Source organism: Sebastes fasciatus, chromosome 19, assembly GCF_043250625.1.
Source record: "Sebastes fasciatus isolate fSebFas1 chromosome 19, fSebFas1.pri, whole genome shotgun sequence".
NCBI classification, from domain to species: domain Eukaryota; kingdom Metazoa; phylum Chordata; class Actinopteri; order Perciformes; family Sebastidae; genus Sebastes; species Sebastes fasciatus.
This window is the reverse complement of record NC_133813.1, coordinates 7060353-7078086: the sequence shown is the minus strand read 5'-3', so window position 1 is coordinate 7078086 and position 17734 is coordinate 7060353. Positions and strand designations below refer to the sequence as shown.

The 17734-nt window shown below is 37.6% G+C and overlaps 1 protein-coding gene across 1 annotated transcript in view; it reads right to left on the bottom strand.

Annotated features, from left to right (window-relative positions):
• The window catches only part of LOC141757653 (LIM homeobox transcription factor 1-beta-like), a 39880-nt gene that overhangs the window by 21598 nt on the left and 548 nt on the right, over window positions 1–17734 (bottom strand). The window contains exon 2 of the mRNA XM_074618250.1: window positions 15464–15656. Coding sequence (XP_074474351.1) covers window positions 15464–15656 — 193 coding nt within the window. The remainder of the gene's footprint in view (window positions 1–15463; window positions 15657–17734) is intronic.

Below are 17734 nucleotides of genomic sequence, written 5' to 3'. Positions count from 1 at the left end.
GTGAATGATGCTGCAGGTGTGAAAACGCAATCCAGGAAGTTGAGTAATAATAGATCTATGAGTTTAAAGGCTCCACAAATGCAAAACTCTGAACAGCCATTTATAATAAAAAAAAACTATGGACAAGATTTTACATTGACACACACACATCTACAGTATGTCCCGTTAAAAATCAGCAACTTGCTTCACCTACTGTCTTGATTATAAGAAATACAGCTTTGGATGTCTCAAAACGTTCTCCAGCTGGATAAACATAAATAATAAAATCTATAGTGTTTTTTTTTGCATAAAAACAGAATTCAAATGATTAGGAAATAAATTATTGTATTTTTATTTAAATATTTGCTTTGATTAAAAAATACTTGGCATCAGCAATTTTAATTATGTATCATAATTCTCTCTCTATTATCTATTTAATATTGCTGTGAAAACATCTCCTACAAACAACTGGATTTATTCAAGTTTCTCGCCAAAAAACTTAATTTTACAAGATTACATTTGAACACATCATGATAACGTTAGAGGTTTAGTAGCGCCATGCTTTAGAGCGCTTTTTAGATGCCGAGGAGTCGGACAACTGGGAACCGATTCTCTATTCCCATCACTAGCGTTTTCCCTTCCTGCCAAAGTGCCCTGGCAACAATTTACCCGCATTTGGCGGGTGGCGGGTGGTAATTTCAGACCCTGTATGTGAGTGAATGAAAGAATTAAATCATGAATAAGATTTCAAAAAGCAGGATAGACTGTATTCCTGTAAATAGAGGTGCTTTTCTGGAACAATCATGTGCATCCTCTCTCATGTAGGTGAAGCCCAGCAGGCCTGCTCTGAAAAGGTCACCGCTGGTATTTGAACTCACCAGATCAGATGACCTCTGCAGATGCTTAGAGACTCTAACTGCATAATTGGGTAATGTTTTTTTATATTTCAAAGGGCCTAACGCTCCACTGTAGTAAAGACGCTGCGGTGAACCTGGGGGAAATAAATGGATAATAAAGGGAAACTTTAGCACTGTTCTGGGCCACACGTGTTTTAGCCTATAACACATCAGTTATCACAAACTGAGATTACATGAAGACCTGCAGGTAAAGATGTGAACACACACACACATACATGCCATTGCCACAAAAATAGTGGAGAAAAAGTGCTGCCTCACCATTTCCAACCTCTGAGATGAGGTCATTATACTGAGGCCCAGTAATAAATGAGGACAGGGTGGGGGTGAGGGTGTTGTAGTGGGACAGCAGCAGGCTTTGTGTTTGTGTGTTATTTTATTAGCTCTTTGTTAACCTTTACAAGCCTGGCGTAGCATCGACATGTTTCTACAAAACATGAAATAACTTTGGAACCGTTTATGATGGAAAAGGCGGAGTTGCAACCAAATTCACATGGAGAGCCGAAACCCCGATATACAACGTTTCATAAATTAAATATAATAGTAAAAAATCTCTGGTTGATTATGGAGTAATTCAACAAAAGTTTTTTCACTTGCGTTTATTTTTTGTCAAATATGGTATGCTCACACAAAGGTAATGCATGATGGTGACTTTACACTGCACCAGAGAGAAAGGCGTAGGTTCCCCTTAACAATACGATGTAAAACACTTGATGCTGACTGAAAGAATAAGCTCAGAATTGGCAAAAATATAAAACTATGTCCAGGCGTTTCTTCTGTATATGTAGACTCAAGAGGGTTAAACAGCTGCTTCTTGTGAGGAGGAGGAGAACCCGGGGTCAGATTAGGTGTCATGGCTCTAACGAACTCAGACTTGACCTGCATGGACACTACCTGAACGGCTATCTACACACACAGCGGACCTTAAAGCCCCGCCTCCAGACAGTTCTACTTCCTGTTTTTTGGTATTTTCTCAAACAGAGAATGCGGGTGTGGCTAATAGTCAGATGTAATTCATTACCATGGCAACCAGATTGCTTCGTATTTTCCACCCAGTTTAGGTGAATTTAGTGTTTATCGGACCACAAATGAGACAAGAATTAGCGCAACACAACGGCTCTTTATCTCACTCGCTCTCTTCTTTACCGTCTCCTCCTGGCGAGGCGCCCGTCTGCTGGCTGCTGCTGCTGCACCGTCACATGCCGGAGGACGGATAGACATGTTGCCAAGGTGTGGCGTTTCGGGACGTTTTGGATGTGCACCGTCCACCAACACCGGCCGCTCTCGCCTCAGCTCCAGCGTTTATTTCTCTAACGGGACTTTTCTCTTGTTTTCTCTTGGGCTGAAAGTTGTGTGCTCCCGTCGTCCGGACCTGTTAGAGGCCGGCAAACCTTCGAAACAGCATCGGCTGCTATTCGTTAATTTTTCTCCAGGAGGAAGAGACGTTAAAGAAGACAGCGAGTGAGAGAGACAGTGTGTTGTATCGTATAATCCACTACGTTGATTGCACCCGTTCACCGCACACACAAATGCCATGGTGAAAATAAACACACAGACAAACTGACAGATAAACAGATTTATCAGTTTGCCCCTGTTTCCAAAAAGTGAGTTTTGTGATGCAATAACATCAGCTCCAGAAATGTTGCAAATGGAGGTATAATATCGCTGCATGTCTTCATCACTTGCTTTGTGGTAAACATACTATTTTCTTCCTGTCTGTATAATGTGTCCGCTGATACACAAATGCTTGTTGACAATCACTGGTGAGCTCCGCGCTCCAGATTGTCGACGATGTGATGCAGCATTGAAAAAACAAAGATGTCGTTGTTTTCTAAGTATATTTGAATAGTTTGGAATTATCTCCTTAAAGCTGCACTTGTCAACTTGGGATTTTTTTGGTGGCACCAAATGGCAGGAAGCGGGAACTGTTCACAAATCAGAAATTCTGTCAAGTGACATCAGTCAACTGCGGGCAGCATGATCATGTTTGCCAAACCAACGGATATCAGAGAGTGAGAGAGAGAGAAACTTTTAAAGCCACTATGTAATTTGTCATCCAGTACCTGGAGCCAGCACTTGGATGAAAAACTGTTGAGATATGTGTTTCAAATATAGAATATAATATTTCATTTGTCACTTGGCTTATCAGCTACAGTAGCTATGTTGTAGTCCCTTATTGCAGTACTAAAAATCTCTCTTTATAAATCCCCCAGTCTAATTCCATGAGGTGATTCACATGTAAGAATGCACTGCTGATATTTTAAAAATGAAAATGCAGAGAGAATAAAATGCCAAATCACATTTTCTAAACCTATTTCTGTTGCTGTGGTCAGGGAGGAATTGAAATATACCAGAGGTGGACGACACTTACACTGGCTGGATATATTGACAGACAAGATCCTTGCATACTTGGCATCAGCGGCGTTGTCAGCGGGCTTCCGGGGCTTTAGCCGGAAATGTTTTTTGTCTAGTCCAGTGTTATAGTGGAGGGTTTATGGATCTGCATCTAAAAAGCATCTACAAAGCATCTGCTATGCTTGCGGTCTAGATGAGGCTTAGACAATTGTGGTTTGTACGATACGATACGATACGATACGATACGATACGATACGATACGATACGATACGATACGATACGATACGATACGATACGATACGATACGATACACTTTATTGTCCCCTTGGGAAATATGTCTTGGACTCAGTGCTGCACACCATCAGCTGCCGCCACAGCAGCATTAATAAATAGAAACATTATACACAATATTGTATTAATTCAAACAAATATTACAGCAGTGGTCGTTGCAGACAAACCTGGAGGAGATCTGCACTTTACCGAGTGCACTTTTCCAGTTATCAATGGAGTATATTGGCACCTTTTAGCCACCAGCGTTTACATTTTCGTCAATCATCACTACAAAATAACAACATGTCTACACGGTTGAAACAAACCTCATGCCGCATGCCTTCCTTTAATAGCTTTGAGCAAGTGTCAGGTTAAAAATCAATCGGTTAGTGACCCTGGTTTCATCTTTGACAGACTCTCTCAGTATTTCGTCTGAAGAGAGAGAAACAGACAGAGAGCCCAGAGGCAGACATAATGTTTGCTGCAGTGAAACGAGACCAAAGAGGTTACAGACATGTAACACGTTTGTCCTCGTTATTAAAAAAAAGGGGGGAAATATTTAAATGATCCACAGCAGTGTAATTATAGGAGGGGAATATCAATGAAGTAATTACTGTTACGCTGGTGGTGGAGACGTTCTCTCACACTTCCTCTTTCTCCAGGGAGAATCAGAGGCAGAACACGGGAGAAAGGAAAGAGAGAAGAAGAAGCAGGAAAGGAAACAACAGGGAGAGAGAGAGACAGAGAATCATAAACATACATTGTGTGTGAATGGCTGATGTCTCCTTTGAGAGCAGGAAGCTAATAATGTGGACAGCTTGGAGCAGGCAGGTTTTGGATGAGCCCTTGAGGTCTTGAGTCGTCTCAGCCTGCTAAATGCCAGCCAGATTCCCAGGAGAGGCCAGCAGCGCTGATATAACGATTAAACGGGAGAGAAAAGAGGGAAAGCAGAGGAGGGAGGGGAGAGAGAGAGAGAGAGAGAGAGAGAGACAGAGACTGGCAAACATGTTTCTGTCAGAGCAGAGAGCTGCTGTCCTCAGTCAGAGCTGATGCAGATTTAGACCAGCAATAATATCATCGTTTTCTGAATAAACACGAACCATCAGACGATCAGAAACAAACCTCCAGGTTAGTCGAACTTATTTGAACGAGAAAACGAATGTGAGCGGTACCCAAACTGTCAGCAAACATCCATCACACTTTAGAGATCAACTTCCTTCAACTTTGACCTGAGGCCTGTACTACAAAGCAGGATTTAGGGTCAGCGAGGTAACTTCAGGCATAACCCTTCAGGGTTTTCAGTCCTACGAAGATGGTTCACTTCTTACCGGGGTAGATCGCCATGGTAACTGATGCTGAAGACCTAACCTGCTCCGGAGCAGGTTATGTTTCGGATAAGAGATCAACTCGTATGAAAGCACCGCCTACCGACCAATCAAAGCTTGCAGATCGTAGGATAATATTACACAAATTTCTGACATGTCAGAAAGGAGGAGGAGTTAATCGGTCCTCGTTCCACCCCTGTACGCTGCACGGCAAAAGACGCCCGACGAAGCTGAAATTCGGTCCGACTCTAAAAGGAGTCGTGTGGCTCAAAATTCTGTCCTGAAACGGGCATAAATGTTACAGTGTATGCCCAGTTTTAAGCAATAAACCAATCAGTAGTCTGGCCAAGTTTTGGGCAAAAGACATGACATAGTGGGGGATATATAAAACACACACTGATGTCTGTCATATGAACTATTGTTGTTGAGGGACAGTGAGGATCTGGTTCTTATTTTCTCTCACTGGTAATAAAAATAATTAATTCAATAAACTCCTCAGACGTGCCGTCCCACCCTATAGATGCTCTATGAATCCGACTGTTATGGCCCACATGACAACATAGCCTCTGCTCCCCACCACCACCTCCACCCCCTGGTGGCTCGGCAGTTTGGCTCGCTCTTTGATTTGCAGGCTCGTTATGAATCTACTGCGAAAGCGCTTTCATGTCGGGGACACATTTAGAGCCGCAGCCCTCCGTACTCAGACATGGACGAAGTGCAGAGGTGGTGTCGGGGTGGAAAAGTGAATGTTCACAGATAAAAACCATGAGTGGTAAAAATGCGGTGCGTCTGCTGGAGAGTAAAAAACCCACAGACCAGCCACTATTTATTGGCTATTGACTTTCACTCAGGCCGAACGCAACACAAAGGCCGGGGGAGTTCACACTATCGTAAAAACACTTGCATGATGTCAGATTGTTCCTGTGGTTGAAATTTCCCCTTGTTATGTCATGTCACAAACATATTTTTAAAGAAATGTTCATCAATCCAAAATAAAGCTTCCTGTTCTTGTCATCTTTTAAAGATTTAAAACAATAATATGGACTAAAAGAGAATTTAGTATTAATATTAAATCATATTAAAACATGAAGCAACATCTCTTTCCACAAACATTGTTCCAGTTACTCTGTATAATCCACAGACCTCACTGTCAGCAGCTTTTATTGGGACTATTTTCTTGGTAGCATGAATAAAAACTATATACAGAGTGACTGTTTCTGGACAGTTCGAAGCAAAACACAAAATTCAGTCCATTGCATTGGGATGAAGGCGGAAATTTCAGATATGGATACTGACAACTTTGTGGCAAAAAAATCTTTCCATTGGATAAGAATTAAATAAATCCAGTTACTTATTGACAGATCGCACTTTTACAATATGGAGATTTGAATTGCTATACACGATAATAACACATTACAACTAAAAGGTAATGAACAACATTAAAGGTGCTATTGATAACATTCAGCCACTGGATGTCACACTCATTCTACTCCGTTCCATTGCATTCACTTCACAACAAGTGATTGCCAGTTCGTTGTACAACCTGCATATTTTATGGTCGAGTGGACTGAGACTCAGGCCCAATTCCAAACCACCCCCTACACCCTCTCCCCTACCCACTTCCACTCCGTTCGCGTGGAGGGTCTGCCATATTAAGTGCCATCCCAAACCAATTAGCGGGGAGTGGAAGTGGGTTATTAAACCCTCCAACAGCGAGTCTACATCGATGCCGACTTAACTAGCTTCCCTTACTGACGACACGCAACGCCGTTGTGTGTTCGTCATGCTCCAATGTCAGTTCAGTGTGACTACCGGTACAAACATTTACTTGTAAACTGCTCAAACTAAGATAAACATTTAATTTATTCTACTTTATTGTCAAACTTAAAGTAAATAGATTGTATTTAGGATCAAATATACCCTTATCTGGTCTAGAAAATGGTAAACACACCCATTTCATTGTAAAGTTTTGTGTATTTATACAAATATATATATATATACAACATATATTTATTAGTTTTTAACCCCTATCAGGAGCTATAACACCATAATTTATGATATCTTCAACTGTGCAATACTGATTTAACAGTACAATAATTTAGTGTAATAATTCAGCTGTGCAATAATCTGGTTTACTCCGGCATTAACACTGCATTTATTTATACAGTACATTTAAACTAATATCTATTTATACTATTCTTGCATTTTTACACACTTAATGTTAGATCCTATTTTTCAGCATTATTATTAGCAATTAGCACTGCTGTTATACATATTTCATATTTATATTTTCCTATGATTACTCTATGTGATATATATATTTATATATATATACAGTATATATATATATATGTATATATATATATAATGAGCAAAACATAACTCAATTTCCCCCCGGGGATCAATAAATGATGCTGATATTTATTTCCTTGCCGGAGAGAGGGAAGTTCGTCCCAAAGTGGCTGCAATATTTACACCCCTGTATTTTAATAGAGGACTTGGACATGCTGCTCACTTTAAAAACGATGTATAGTTTTCTGAATTGGCATATAAACCCTATAATGCTCCCAAAAGTAGATACTAGCACTGATCACAAGCCATCTCTATCTAAATCTCAGAGAAACCTTTTAAATAAAAATAGAAATAAAAAATAAATCCTCTGAAGTTACACATGATCACACACACCACTTTCTACTGGTGGACCCTGGATTAGTTCAAACAGCTATGTGTTGCGGTATTAAGCCGTGATTGATCGTGTGGCGTAAACATTCAGATGCAGATTCATCATCATCCTCTCAGAGTGACCGACAAGCATTCGTCAGAGACTGCCTGCGGCCCCTTCGTGATTTGTGGCACTCTCAACTTTTAGAGTCCGTCCCAGTGTGGTAGAGGAATGCCAAAGCTGTTCTGAGGTCAGCGGGAAGACACACAGATCACTTCCTAACTGACTAACACCTAACCTCGTGTGATAAAACAACAGGATGTAAAGGGAGAAAGGTGTGCAGTAGTAATGAAATGTGCTCACTGTTCTGTATGACATCATATGCAACCTTTACTGTTAGAAAAAGATTTTTCACTTTTCTCTCATTATGACCGTTAGAATGTTTATATTTTTCATTGGTTTTATAATCTTTGATTTTACAAATATTTAGTACTTTTTTAAAAATTTCTAATATGGAAATGTATTTATTTCCTATGTTGTCTCCTCTAATTTTCCTTAAAGGTCCCATATCATGCTCATTTTCAGGTTCATACTTGTATTTTGTGTTTCTACTAGAACATGTTTACATGCTGTAATGTTAAAAAAAAACTTTATATTCTTCATACTGTCTGCCTGAATATACCTGTATTTACCCTCTGTCTGAAAAGCTCTGTTTTAGTGCATTTCAACAGAATTGCGTTGCTAGGCAACAGTTTGGGTCCATGTTTACTTCCTGTCAGCTGATGTTATTTACATACACTGCAACAGGAAATAAACTGGGACACATTTAGAATGTTTATGTTTAAAATCGTGTAATGATCTATATATATTGTATATTTGTGACATCACAAATGGACGGAAATCCTAACGGCTTGTTTCAAACGCACAATTTCTGAATACGGGCTGTGTTTATTTCTCCGTATATTGAGCATTTTGATTGTTTAACAGTATTCATATAGCACTTAAACCTGCTTTATAATATAAAAGACATGGAAATCTCACTTTTTACAATATGGGACCTTTAAATTCCTCTATTTCGTGGATGTCTTATCCAACGGTGAAGATATGGGACACAAGATTTAATGGATTTTTGTTTTCATATCCAATACCAGAGCTCATCTGACACCACATGCCAAATCTCTGCATAAGTCAAATACAAACTGGACATACAGTTCTTCGTAAACACAGTTAAGGTGCATTACTTCTTTGATTGTGAGCTAAAGCTAAAAGCTTGAAACAAATGTAGACAATTTCAACGTAAACTTTCTCAAATCAATCTCCAATTTATAAATTTAAATCATGCAATATTCTCACTTGTATCCTTCTGTATCTTTAGACTTATCTTAAAACCCAAGTAATATGTATCATCTCATCCTGCAGGGCTTTTCATTAGTCCATCTATATAATCACTTTTTAATTGACTCAACTCATCCATTATTTCAATAGAAATTGGGATGATTGTGTGTTTTGCTGTATCCTGATGCTCTATACGAGCTGAAACTCCCTCCCTGTACGCCACGTCCACCGACTGTTTCATGTTGCCTCTGTTTGAAGTCAAGGTGGGGTCAGAGGACCGGTGGCATAAATCACTGCAGTTAGACGATGTTGGAGACTCCTGGAGGAGGACAACCTGCGGCTGCCGGGGCAAGAGTCTGGAGAGGCGATGAAACCCAATCCGAAAAGTTTTCACGAGGGCTTGTTTTTCTAGCGCCGAGCTGGGCCGTTGATCAGCTGTGGTATCCAAACAGAACAGGGCTTTAAGGAGCTCCTGCTGGTTCCTGTGTTGTTTCTTTGGGTTGACTTTGTACACCACCCCCCCTCCTCTCCCCTTTTCTTTGCCCTCTGCTCCCAGGGGGACGGAGTGTATTTAGACTCCTGGACAGCCTGCTGTGTCTGGGTCCAGGATTTACTCCTGGATCCTCACCTGAAGGGGTCTCTGCTTTGATTAATACTGAACACACCGGGTCCTCTGGTTTCTAATAAAATAAACCTGCCCAGTTTTACAATGACATATCCCACATACGTCCTTGTTAAAAAAAAATGAACGATGGCTTACACAGAAGGGCAATGAGCAAAAAAAAAAAGGCGAAAGCAAAGAGTGCTCATTGAGAAGAGGAGGACAGTTTGTGTGGAAGATGATGATTTAGTCGTTTATAGCACCTCAACGCTCAACAACTCACTGTCACTTGATGGCATTTGGACTGAAAGACAACCACAAAACCTTTGACTTAGGGTGTTTTCACACTTGGTCCCTTCCAGCCCTCCAAACGAACTCAGAGCAATTAGTCATCATTTTTTGCACATATGTGAACACTCCAAAAGAACTCTGACCTCCTCGGGAGGTGGTCTGAGTTCGGTTCACTTCAAGTCTGCGTTGCGGTTCACTTAACCTGTACTTTGTGAACACAAAGCACTCCAGGTTTGCTTTAGTGATGTCACGAGAATCGATACTTCGGTACTAAGTCAATGCAAAAATTCTGAAGACGTGACGGTACTCGTTTTTCTACAGAACCGCAGGTACCGTATGTACCACGAGGCTCGAGACTAATGGCGTTCCGTCGTCCCGGGGACAAAATAAAATGTGTTTGTATTTTGGTGAGAAACTTGAATAAAAACAGTTGTTTGAAGGAGATGTTTTATGAAAAAGAAACACTATGCCTGTACATGTTACGACCACCGCTTGAGGAGAGAGAAACGCTCCCAAATGCTCAATATGATTGTAATAACTGATGACAAAACACATTAATAATTGCGTTGATTGCACAGACAGGACATCCTAAAACATCCTAAAACATCCTAAAACATCAGTGGCAGCAACTTGATGAAAGCGCTGCATTTCCCATACACAACACTCAAGATGTTTATGGGCTTAAAGAATTTATATCATTAGGACTATGTGGGTCTGAGCTCCAGAGAAACTATAGTGTGAACAGAAAGAGGACTGAGGCCCCATCAGAGCTGAAGTGGACCAGAAAGAAAGATGAGTCCTCTTTCAAATGAACTGAGTCCCTTTTCAGTTGGTCCACTTTTTGGTCCAAGAGGACTGAGTTTACACCCTAATGGACAGTTCTGGTTCTATCATCAAATGTTCAGTCCCAAACCAATAATGAACGTATCTACAAACAATTATTGTGTGTCAGCCTGATAAATCTTCTTCCTTCTCCATTGTTGTTAATAATATGCTTTATAGTACAGTTTTTTTCTGTCCAGGTTGTAAAAACATGTCCATAACCCGACAAGCTCCAGAGTGGCAGAGTTAACCTCCTCTAAGACTCTGTGAGGACTGAAGAGCTTTGATTAAACCCATGGTCACCAGTTTTTTTATTGCTGTTACATCAATATTTTTCCTCCCTGAATGGCTACAGAGGATGAGGGGAACAGTATAAAACATGTAGCCGGTGAGAAATCCTCCCCTCACCAACTCTGAACCTGGTCCTGAGCTGCACTTGATTAAAAAACAACATTTAATAAGACGATGCCCCCACAGTCAGTGTCCTCCAGGAAGCCGACGTCAGCACAACAAAGACTGCAGCACACAAACACAGGGGTCGAGCATGTAGAAATATACAGGTACAGTAACACGTTATAATAGTTGTAAGCAGCTATAAAGACATTTTAAAGCTGCAGCGGGTAGAAATGGAGCAAATAGGATATTTTAAAAGTTATTTTTATAAAACGGTCACTATATCCTGACAGCAGTGCAGGAGACAATCTGAAAAAAATCATGTGCCTCTATGTCCTCCGGTGCTCATAATGGAGAGCCTAAGTCACTCCCCTTTCGGTGGACCCCATAGACGTTAATTTGAAAACAATATGAACGGTAGTCAACGGAGAGAGACAAATCATTTTTTTATTCCGTTTAAATTGCTCCAATTGCAATTCAAGAAAATGTTGCAAGTCAAGAAAATGTTGCAAGTCAAGAAAATGTTGCAATTCAAGAAAATGTTGCAAGTCAAGAAAGGTGCAGTTTGTTGTAAAACTGTTGACGTATACGTGTTTTATTTCTGATAACAAGCTTGATTTTGATTGACATGTGAATTCAGTACACCGATTTTGCTCCGGCACTCTCAACATTTCAAAACATACATCTTTTTTTTAAAGTTAAAGTAGAAAATGTTAAAGTATTTTAATAAATAAATAGGTAAGTAAGTAAATAGTTATAATAGTATGCATATTTATGATATTTTTATTGTTCAAGACAGGCCATTTCGGTCGAGACATTAAATATAACAATAGAATCAAAATAATGTTGTTTTACTTTTGCACGGCACTTTTTGTAGGCGGACGTTTTACTGGCGTCCGGAAGTTGCTTTCAGTCCAAAATGGTGGAACTGTAGCTCTTTGAGTCCTATTACTTCTCTTTCCTACATCTTTTCACATCCTACATCTTTTTTTTAATCTGCAAAGCACTTGAAAACTGTCATCCAATCTTCTTTTTCATCCTATTTTAAATTTTTAGTGCAATTGTTTGCCTAGTTTGATCGTTAAATTGTATTTTATTTAATCTCATTTACTTATATTTGATCTAATTTTTGTGTTTCTTGGCTGTAAGTCTTATGCAGGTTCCAAGTTTTTAATATTAAACCTGGTGCACCTTTTATTTAAACCTTCTTCTTAGACATTTTAAAGCTGCAGTGGGTAGAAATGGAGCAAATATGAATAAAAAAATTTAATTTAAAATGTATAACACCTCTATTTAAATATTCTTCTTCATCGTCTTATGTAAAAAAAAAAGTAAAAGTTTTCAGACGGCATTACAAAAACAAACTAACTGAAACATCAACAAATAAGGAAAAAGGGTTGAGAATCTTTGCCACAGGTGATGAGGTCACATATGTGTGAAATTCACTGTTTCTGCTGAAAGTGTAAGCCAGGATGTCTCTTATGGGAGATGCATGTTGCCCATTGTAGTCCGCAGACCTCCAGCATGCAGCAGTGACACTATAGCAGTGAGTGCTTTAAAGCTCCAGCTCTGGACAAAGGCTGTTAAAGAAAAGCAGACAGGCTCACAGAGATACCCAGCAGAGAGATGATGTGACAGTCAGACGGCCCGCTGTCAGCACGCTGCCCATGGCTGTCTGGAGAAAAAACCTCAATACGACAGGCAAGACCACCCAGCTGCAAAATACCCCCCCACCACCCTCCAACAACACTGCTCATATCAACACACTGTCAACCACATCAAATACATCACACGGCTATCTGAACACATTTATAGTTCGTGTGATGTACCTTTTTGACATATTCCTGAAAAATATGACCCTTTCAATACACATATCTGTAGCTGGGTGCTGTGATTTTTCTTACTGTTAGCTGTTATGAATTATTACGTTTTACTGTATATGTGTTTGAACCCTCGGAGACCCACAATAGACCCGTTTTAGTCTTTTTTAGAGAGGTACAGGGGGTCTTTAGTGGGAGATAGCAGGTCAACAGTAGATGTCACATAGAAGTGGTGTACATCATCTGAAAGCTGGGAGCCTGAAGGTTAATTTGAGATGCAGCTCAGCACCGTGTGTCAAGTTGTTCTAGTCATAAATCAGAAATAAACATGAATTAATGAATTATTTAAATTAATTGTAAAAGTGTATAAGGGTTTAGAACATTATGATTAAAATATATGATGGTCATCCCCATGCTCTATTATGTCTTATAAGTTGTTGCAGCTATTTTTGGGTTGATAGCATTTGTTACACAGATTTGGTGCTAAATTTGACCTTTTTGAAAAATGATCAATAATCCCTCCAAAACATCACATTAAGACACCAAGACCTTGAGGAACACCATAGAAAAAGAGATTTTGTTTAAAAATCTTTGGATTGGATGGCGAGCACCTCTGTTCTGGAAACTTCTCAGAAACCTCCTTATTGTCAATCTACCTAGGAAAGCCATCCATCCTCTGAATTGTAGTCGGGTATATTTATAGTGTATTACAATATTCTTTATATTTTGTATTCTATGGATATATTTCTCTAGTGTTGGCATGTACATTTTATGTACTGTTCCTGTGCATTGCCTGGATAACCTGCTGCTGTAACACGTTAATTTCCTAATTTGGGATCAATAAAGTACATCTATCTATCTATCTATCTATCTATCTATCTATCTATCTACCTATCTATCTATCTATCTATCTATCTATCTATCTATCTATCTATCTATCTATATCTGCATTTTCTTTTTTTGGTTTGATAAGGACACATCCTGAGGATTTCAGACTGGTGCTGGGTTTGGATTTAATGTACTGGCTTCATATCACAATATATTTAAGAAATCTGAAATGCAAAAAAAAGTCTCACATTAGGCTAATTCACCCTACATGGTTACTGTAGCTCAACAGAGTTCAGTAGCCTATTGTGACAGTTATCTCATATTTCACAAATTAATTAAAATCTTAAACTTTTAACATGTCATTAAAATGTAGATATTTAAATTAAAATATAGATAAATAAATTATACTCATGGCTGCCCTTTTCCTGTAGTCATTAATTTGTGAATTGCATTACACTATTTGCGTAAACAACAATATAGCCTACAATAAATAATGCCAAATTTTTTGATCTTCCTTGTTTGATGATATACAGTGAGAGAAAGCTTGGAAAATTTGTGATAAATACTACATTAATAACAAACTTAAGCAAGTGTCTTTCAAGATATTACATAGAATTTATCCAGTAAAACTTGTGTCAGAAAGATTCATGCTGGATATTGATTATAAGTGTAAATTAAATAAATATGAAATAAATATGTTTGAAGTAATGCTATATGTTTTAGTCAAGATAAGATTGGAAATAACATGCTGTATATAATACAATTATTTATTATCTTCGGAAAATGTCATATTCACAAAACAAAATGTTCAGGAACCAAGCCAACTATCCTGTACTTTATTAATTAATTCAAACAGTATAGCACAATCATACCCAATATTAAAAACAAAAAAGCCATTAAGACTTTTAAATTATTAAATGATTATAATAATATGATGTATATAACATAAACTCTGGCATTATTAAATGTTTTCTTTTCTTTTCTTTTTGTCTTGTTTTTTTTCAATTGTCTATATATCAGTTTGTACCTCTGTTAATGAGCATTAGTTCAATAAAGAAAGCATTATATTAAAAAATATATTAAAAAAAAAGTTAAATTCTTCGATTCATTTAGTGTGGTTTTTAATCCTGAAATTGCTATTTTTGTTTATTTATTTATTTTATTTTATGATTTTCTTTGCACAGCAGCAGGTCTGTCTTGAAGTCTGAAGGAAACTAAAATAGTTTTGCATTTTAGGTGAAAGCATTATAAAAGCATTATAAAAAAAGAAATAATAAAATAAAATAAAATATTTCCAAATTCTTTGACTCATTTAGAGTGGTTTTTAATCCTAAAATGGTTATTTATTTATTTATTTATTAATTTTATTTATGATTTTCTTTGCACATGCAGCAGGTCTGACTTGAAGTCTGCAGGAGACTAAAATAGTTTTTCATTTTAGGTGAAAGCATTATAATAAAAGCATTATAAAAAAAAAGAAATAATAATAAAAAAAATAATGCCAAATTATTCGATTCATTTAGTGTGGTTTATTATGATTTATTTATTTATTTATTTTACGATTTTCTTTGCACATGCAGCAGGTCTGTCTTGGAAGTCTGCAGGAGACTAAAATAGTTTTGTATTTTAGGCGAAAAGAAACACTTTTGGGACATAAATTGCTAACCTAAACACACAACATATATATATAGGCCTGCATGCTTTTTGAATAAATCTACATTTCACAGCCTTTCACAGTGAGTTTCTTTTTTGTTTTTAACACAAGTCTACTTTAAGTATCCTTCCAGACACATTCCGCCCTGAAGGCCCTGCGGAGCCCCAACAACACCAGAAGCAGAAGAAGAGTCAGAGAGAGGAGGTTGTCTTACTGCTGGTAGTCCTTCCTGCAGTACAGTCTCGTGTCTCTGCAGTAGCAGGTGTTGGTGAGCGGCTGCTGGCACGCGGCGCACTGCAGACACTCCTCGTGCCAGGACGCGTCGTTGACCCGCATCAGGAAACGGTCCGAGATGATCCGCGTGCAGCCCTCACACACGGCCTGCTGGAGCTGCAGGGAGGCACCCACTGATGGAGAGGAAGAGGAGAGGATGGAGGAGGAGGAGGAGGACATGTCAGATATATAGTTGATATGAAATGTGATTTGTGTTTCATTCAAGAAAAAAAAAATCTTCCATCAAGCCTTTTGAATTCATTCTTTCTTTTGTCTTGAATGTGTCATGAGTCTAAATAATAATAAAAAAACAATAAAGTGACATTTGCCCAGCCAGGTCTGCACTGTTAAGAATTTCCCAGTAAAATAACAGTAAAGAACTGATGGCAGCAGGGTTGCCTTTATGTTACTGTAAAATTAACATTATTATTATTATTATTATTATTATTATTATTATTATTATTATTATTAATAATAATAATTATTATTATTATTATCATTATTAAAATACTGTTTTTTTTATTAATTTCACAGTATTTTACAGTTAATTTACTGTTTAAAGATACATTATATAGCTGTTTTTCACCTGTCTTTTACATTATCTTACTGATTTGTTTTAATGCACTATTTAGGTTGTAGAGGTTGTGTCTGTAGAGGTTCTACTGTTCTAATGGAGAACAAAGATGGTTCTGTAGAGGTTCTACTGTTATAATGGAGAACAAAGATGGTTCTGTAGAGGTTCTACTGTTCTAATGGAGAACCGTTAAATCCTGCACTGTTAAGAATTTCCCAGTAAAATAACAGTAAAGAACTGGCAGCAGGGTTGCCTTTATGTTACTGTAAAATTAACATTATTATACTGTCGCTGAAATTTACAGCTTTGTAATGTTAATGTTTTATTAATTTCACAGTATTTTATAGTTAATTTACTGTTTAAAGATACATTATCTTACTGATTTGTTTTAATGACATTATTTTAGCTGTAGTTGTCTCTCTGCACTCATTGCTGTGTTCATTTCTGCATCTGTGTTTTACATTTCTAGATGGTTTTAATGCATGTGCATCATTTTTCTACTGCAGCTAAAATATAATGCTTCTGTAAAGTGTTTGCTGGTGTTGACTAACATGTTCTTTTTCCCCCTCCTATAGCAGTGTGGTCACATTTCAACAGTAAACACTTTCAGCTTAAATACTCTTAATTCAATTCCCTGCACAGACAACCACAGCTGCAGTTGATATGAAATGTGATATGTGTTTCATTCAAGGAAAAAAAATCTTCCATCATACCTTTGAATTTTTTTGTCTTGAATGTGTCATGAGTCTAAATAAGAAAAGAACAATAAAGTGACATTTGCCCAGCCTGGTGTGTGTGTTTGTTTTTCCCCCTCATTTGTTCTCGCTCTCCAGTATTATAATAATGGTGAAGAGCAAAGATAACACTACACGTAGGCCAGCGTCATCAACACAAGTATCCTCCATTCATAGGCCTATGTAAGCATTCATTTATAGGATACTCCTCTGCTGCTATATAGTGTGGATTAATATAATGTGTCGTGCAGTTTAAAGATGAAATGGTTTAAAGAAATAAAAATTTAGTTGGAATTATTCATTCTTGATTTAAAAAGCAAACTCCTATAAAACATAACAGGACAAATAGAGCAGAAATATTGAGGAAGCTGCACAGTCACAATGGAACTGATGATGAAGTGGGTCGATACAAGATGGAACTTTTATGTTCATATTTTATTATTATTATTTTACCTTTATTTTATTATTATTTATATTTTTTTACCTTTACATAAAAATACAGTTTAAATTGAGATGGCAGATCTGATAATAGAACGACTTCCATTGTTTCTGTCCTTAATTATAGACTATGACGTTGCAGCAGATATCTATCTATCTATATATATATATAGTGTGTGTGTATATATATATACAGTATGTTATATATAATATAAAAGTGCTGATGACTTTTTATTCATTTTTTAATTAACATTTATTTTATTATTATTTTTTTACCTTTATATGGCCACATATAAATCATATCTTTCTATCTATCTACCTATCTCTCTCTCTCTCTCTCTCTCTCTCTCTCTCTCTCTCTCTCTCTCTCTATATATATATATATATATATATATATATATATATAATATGATATGTGATGAAATGGGTCGATACAAGATGGAACTTTTTTATTCTTTTTTTTATT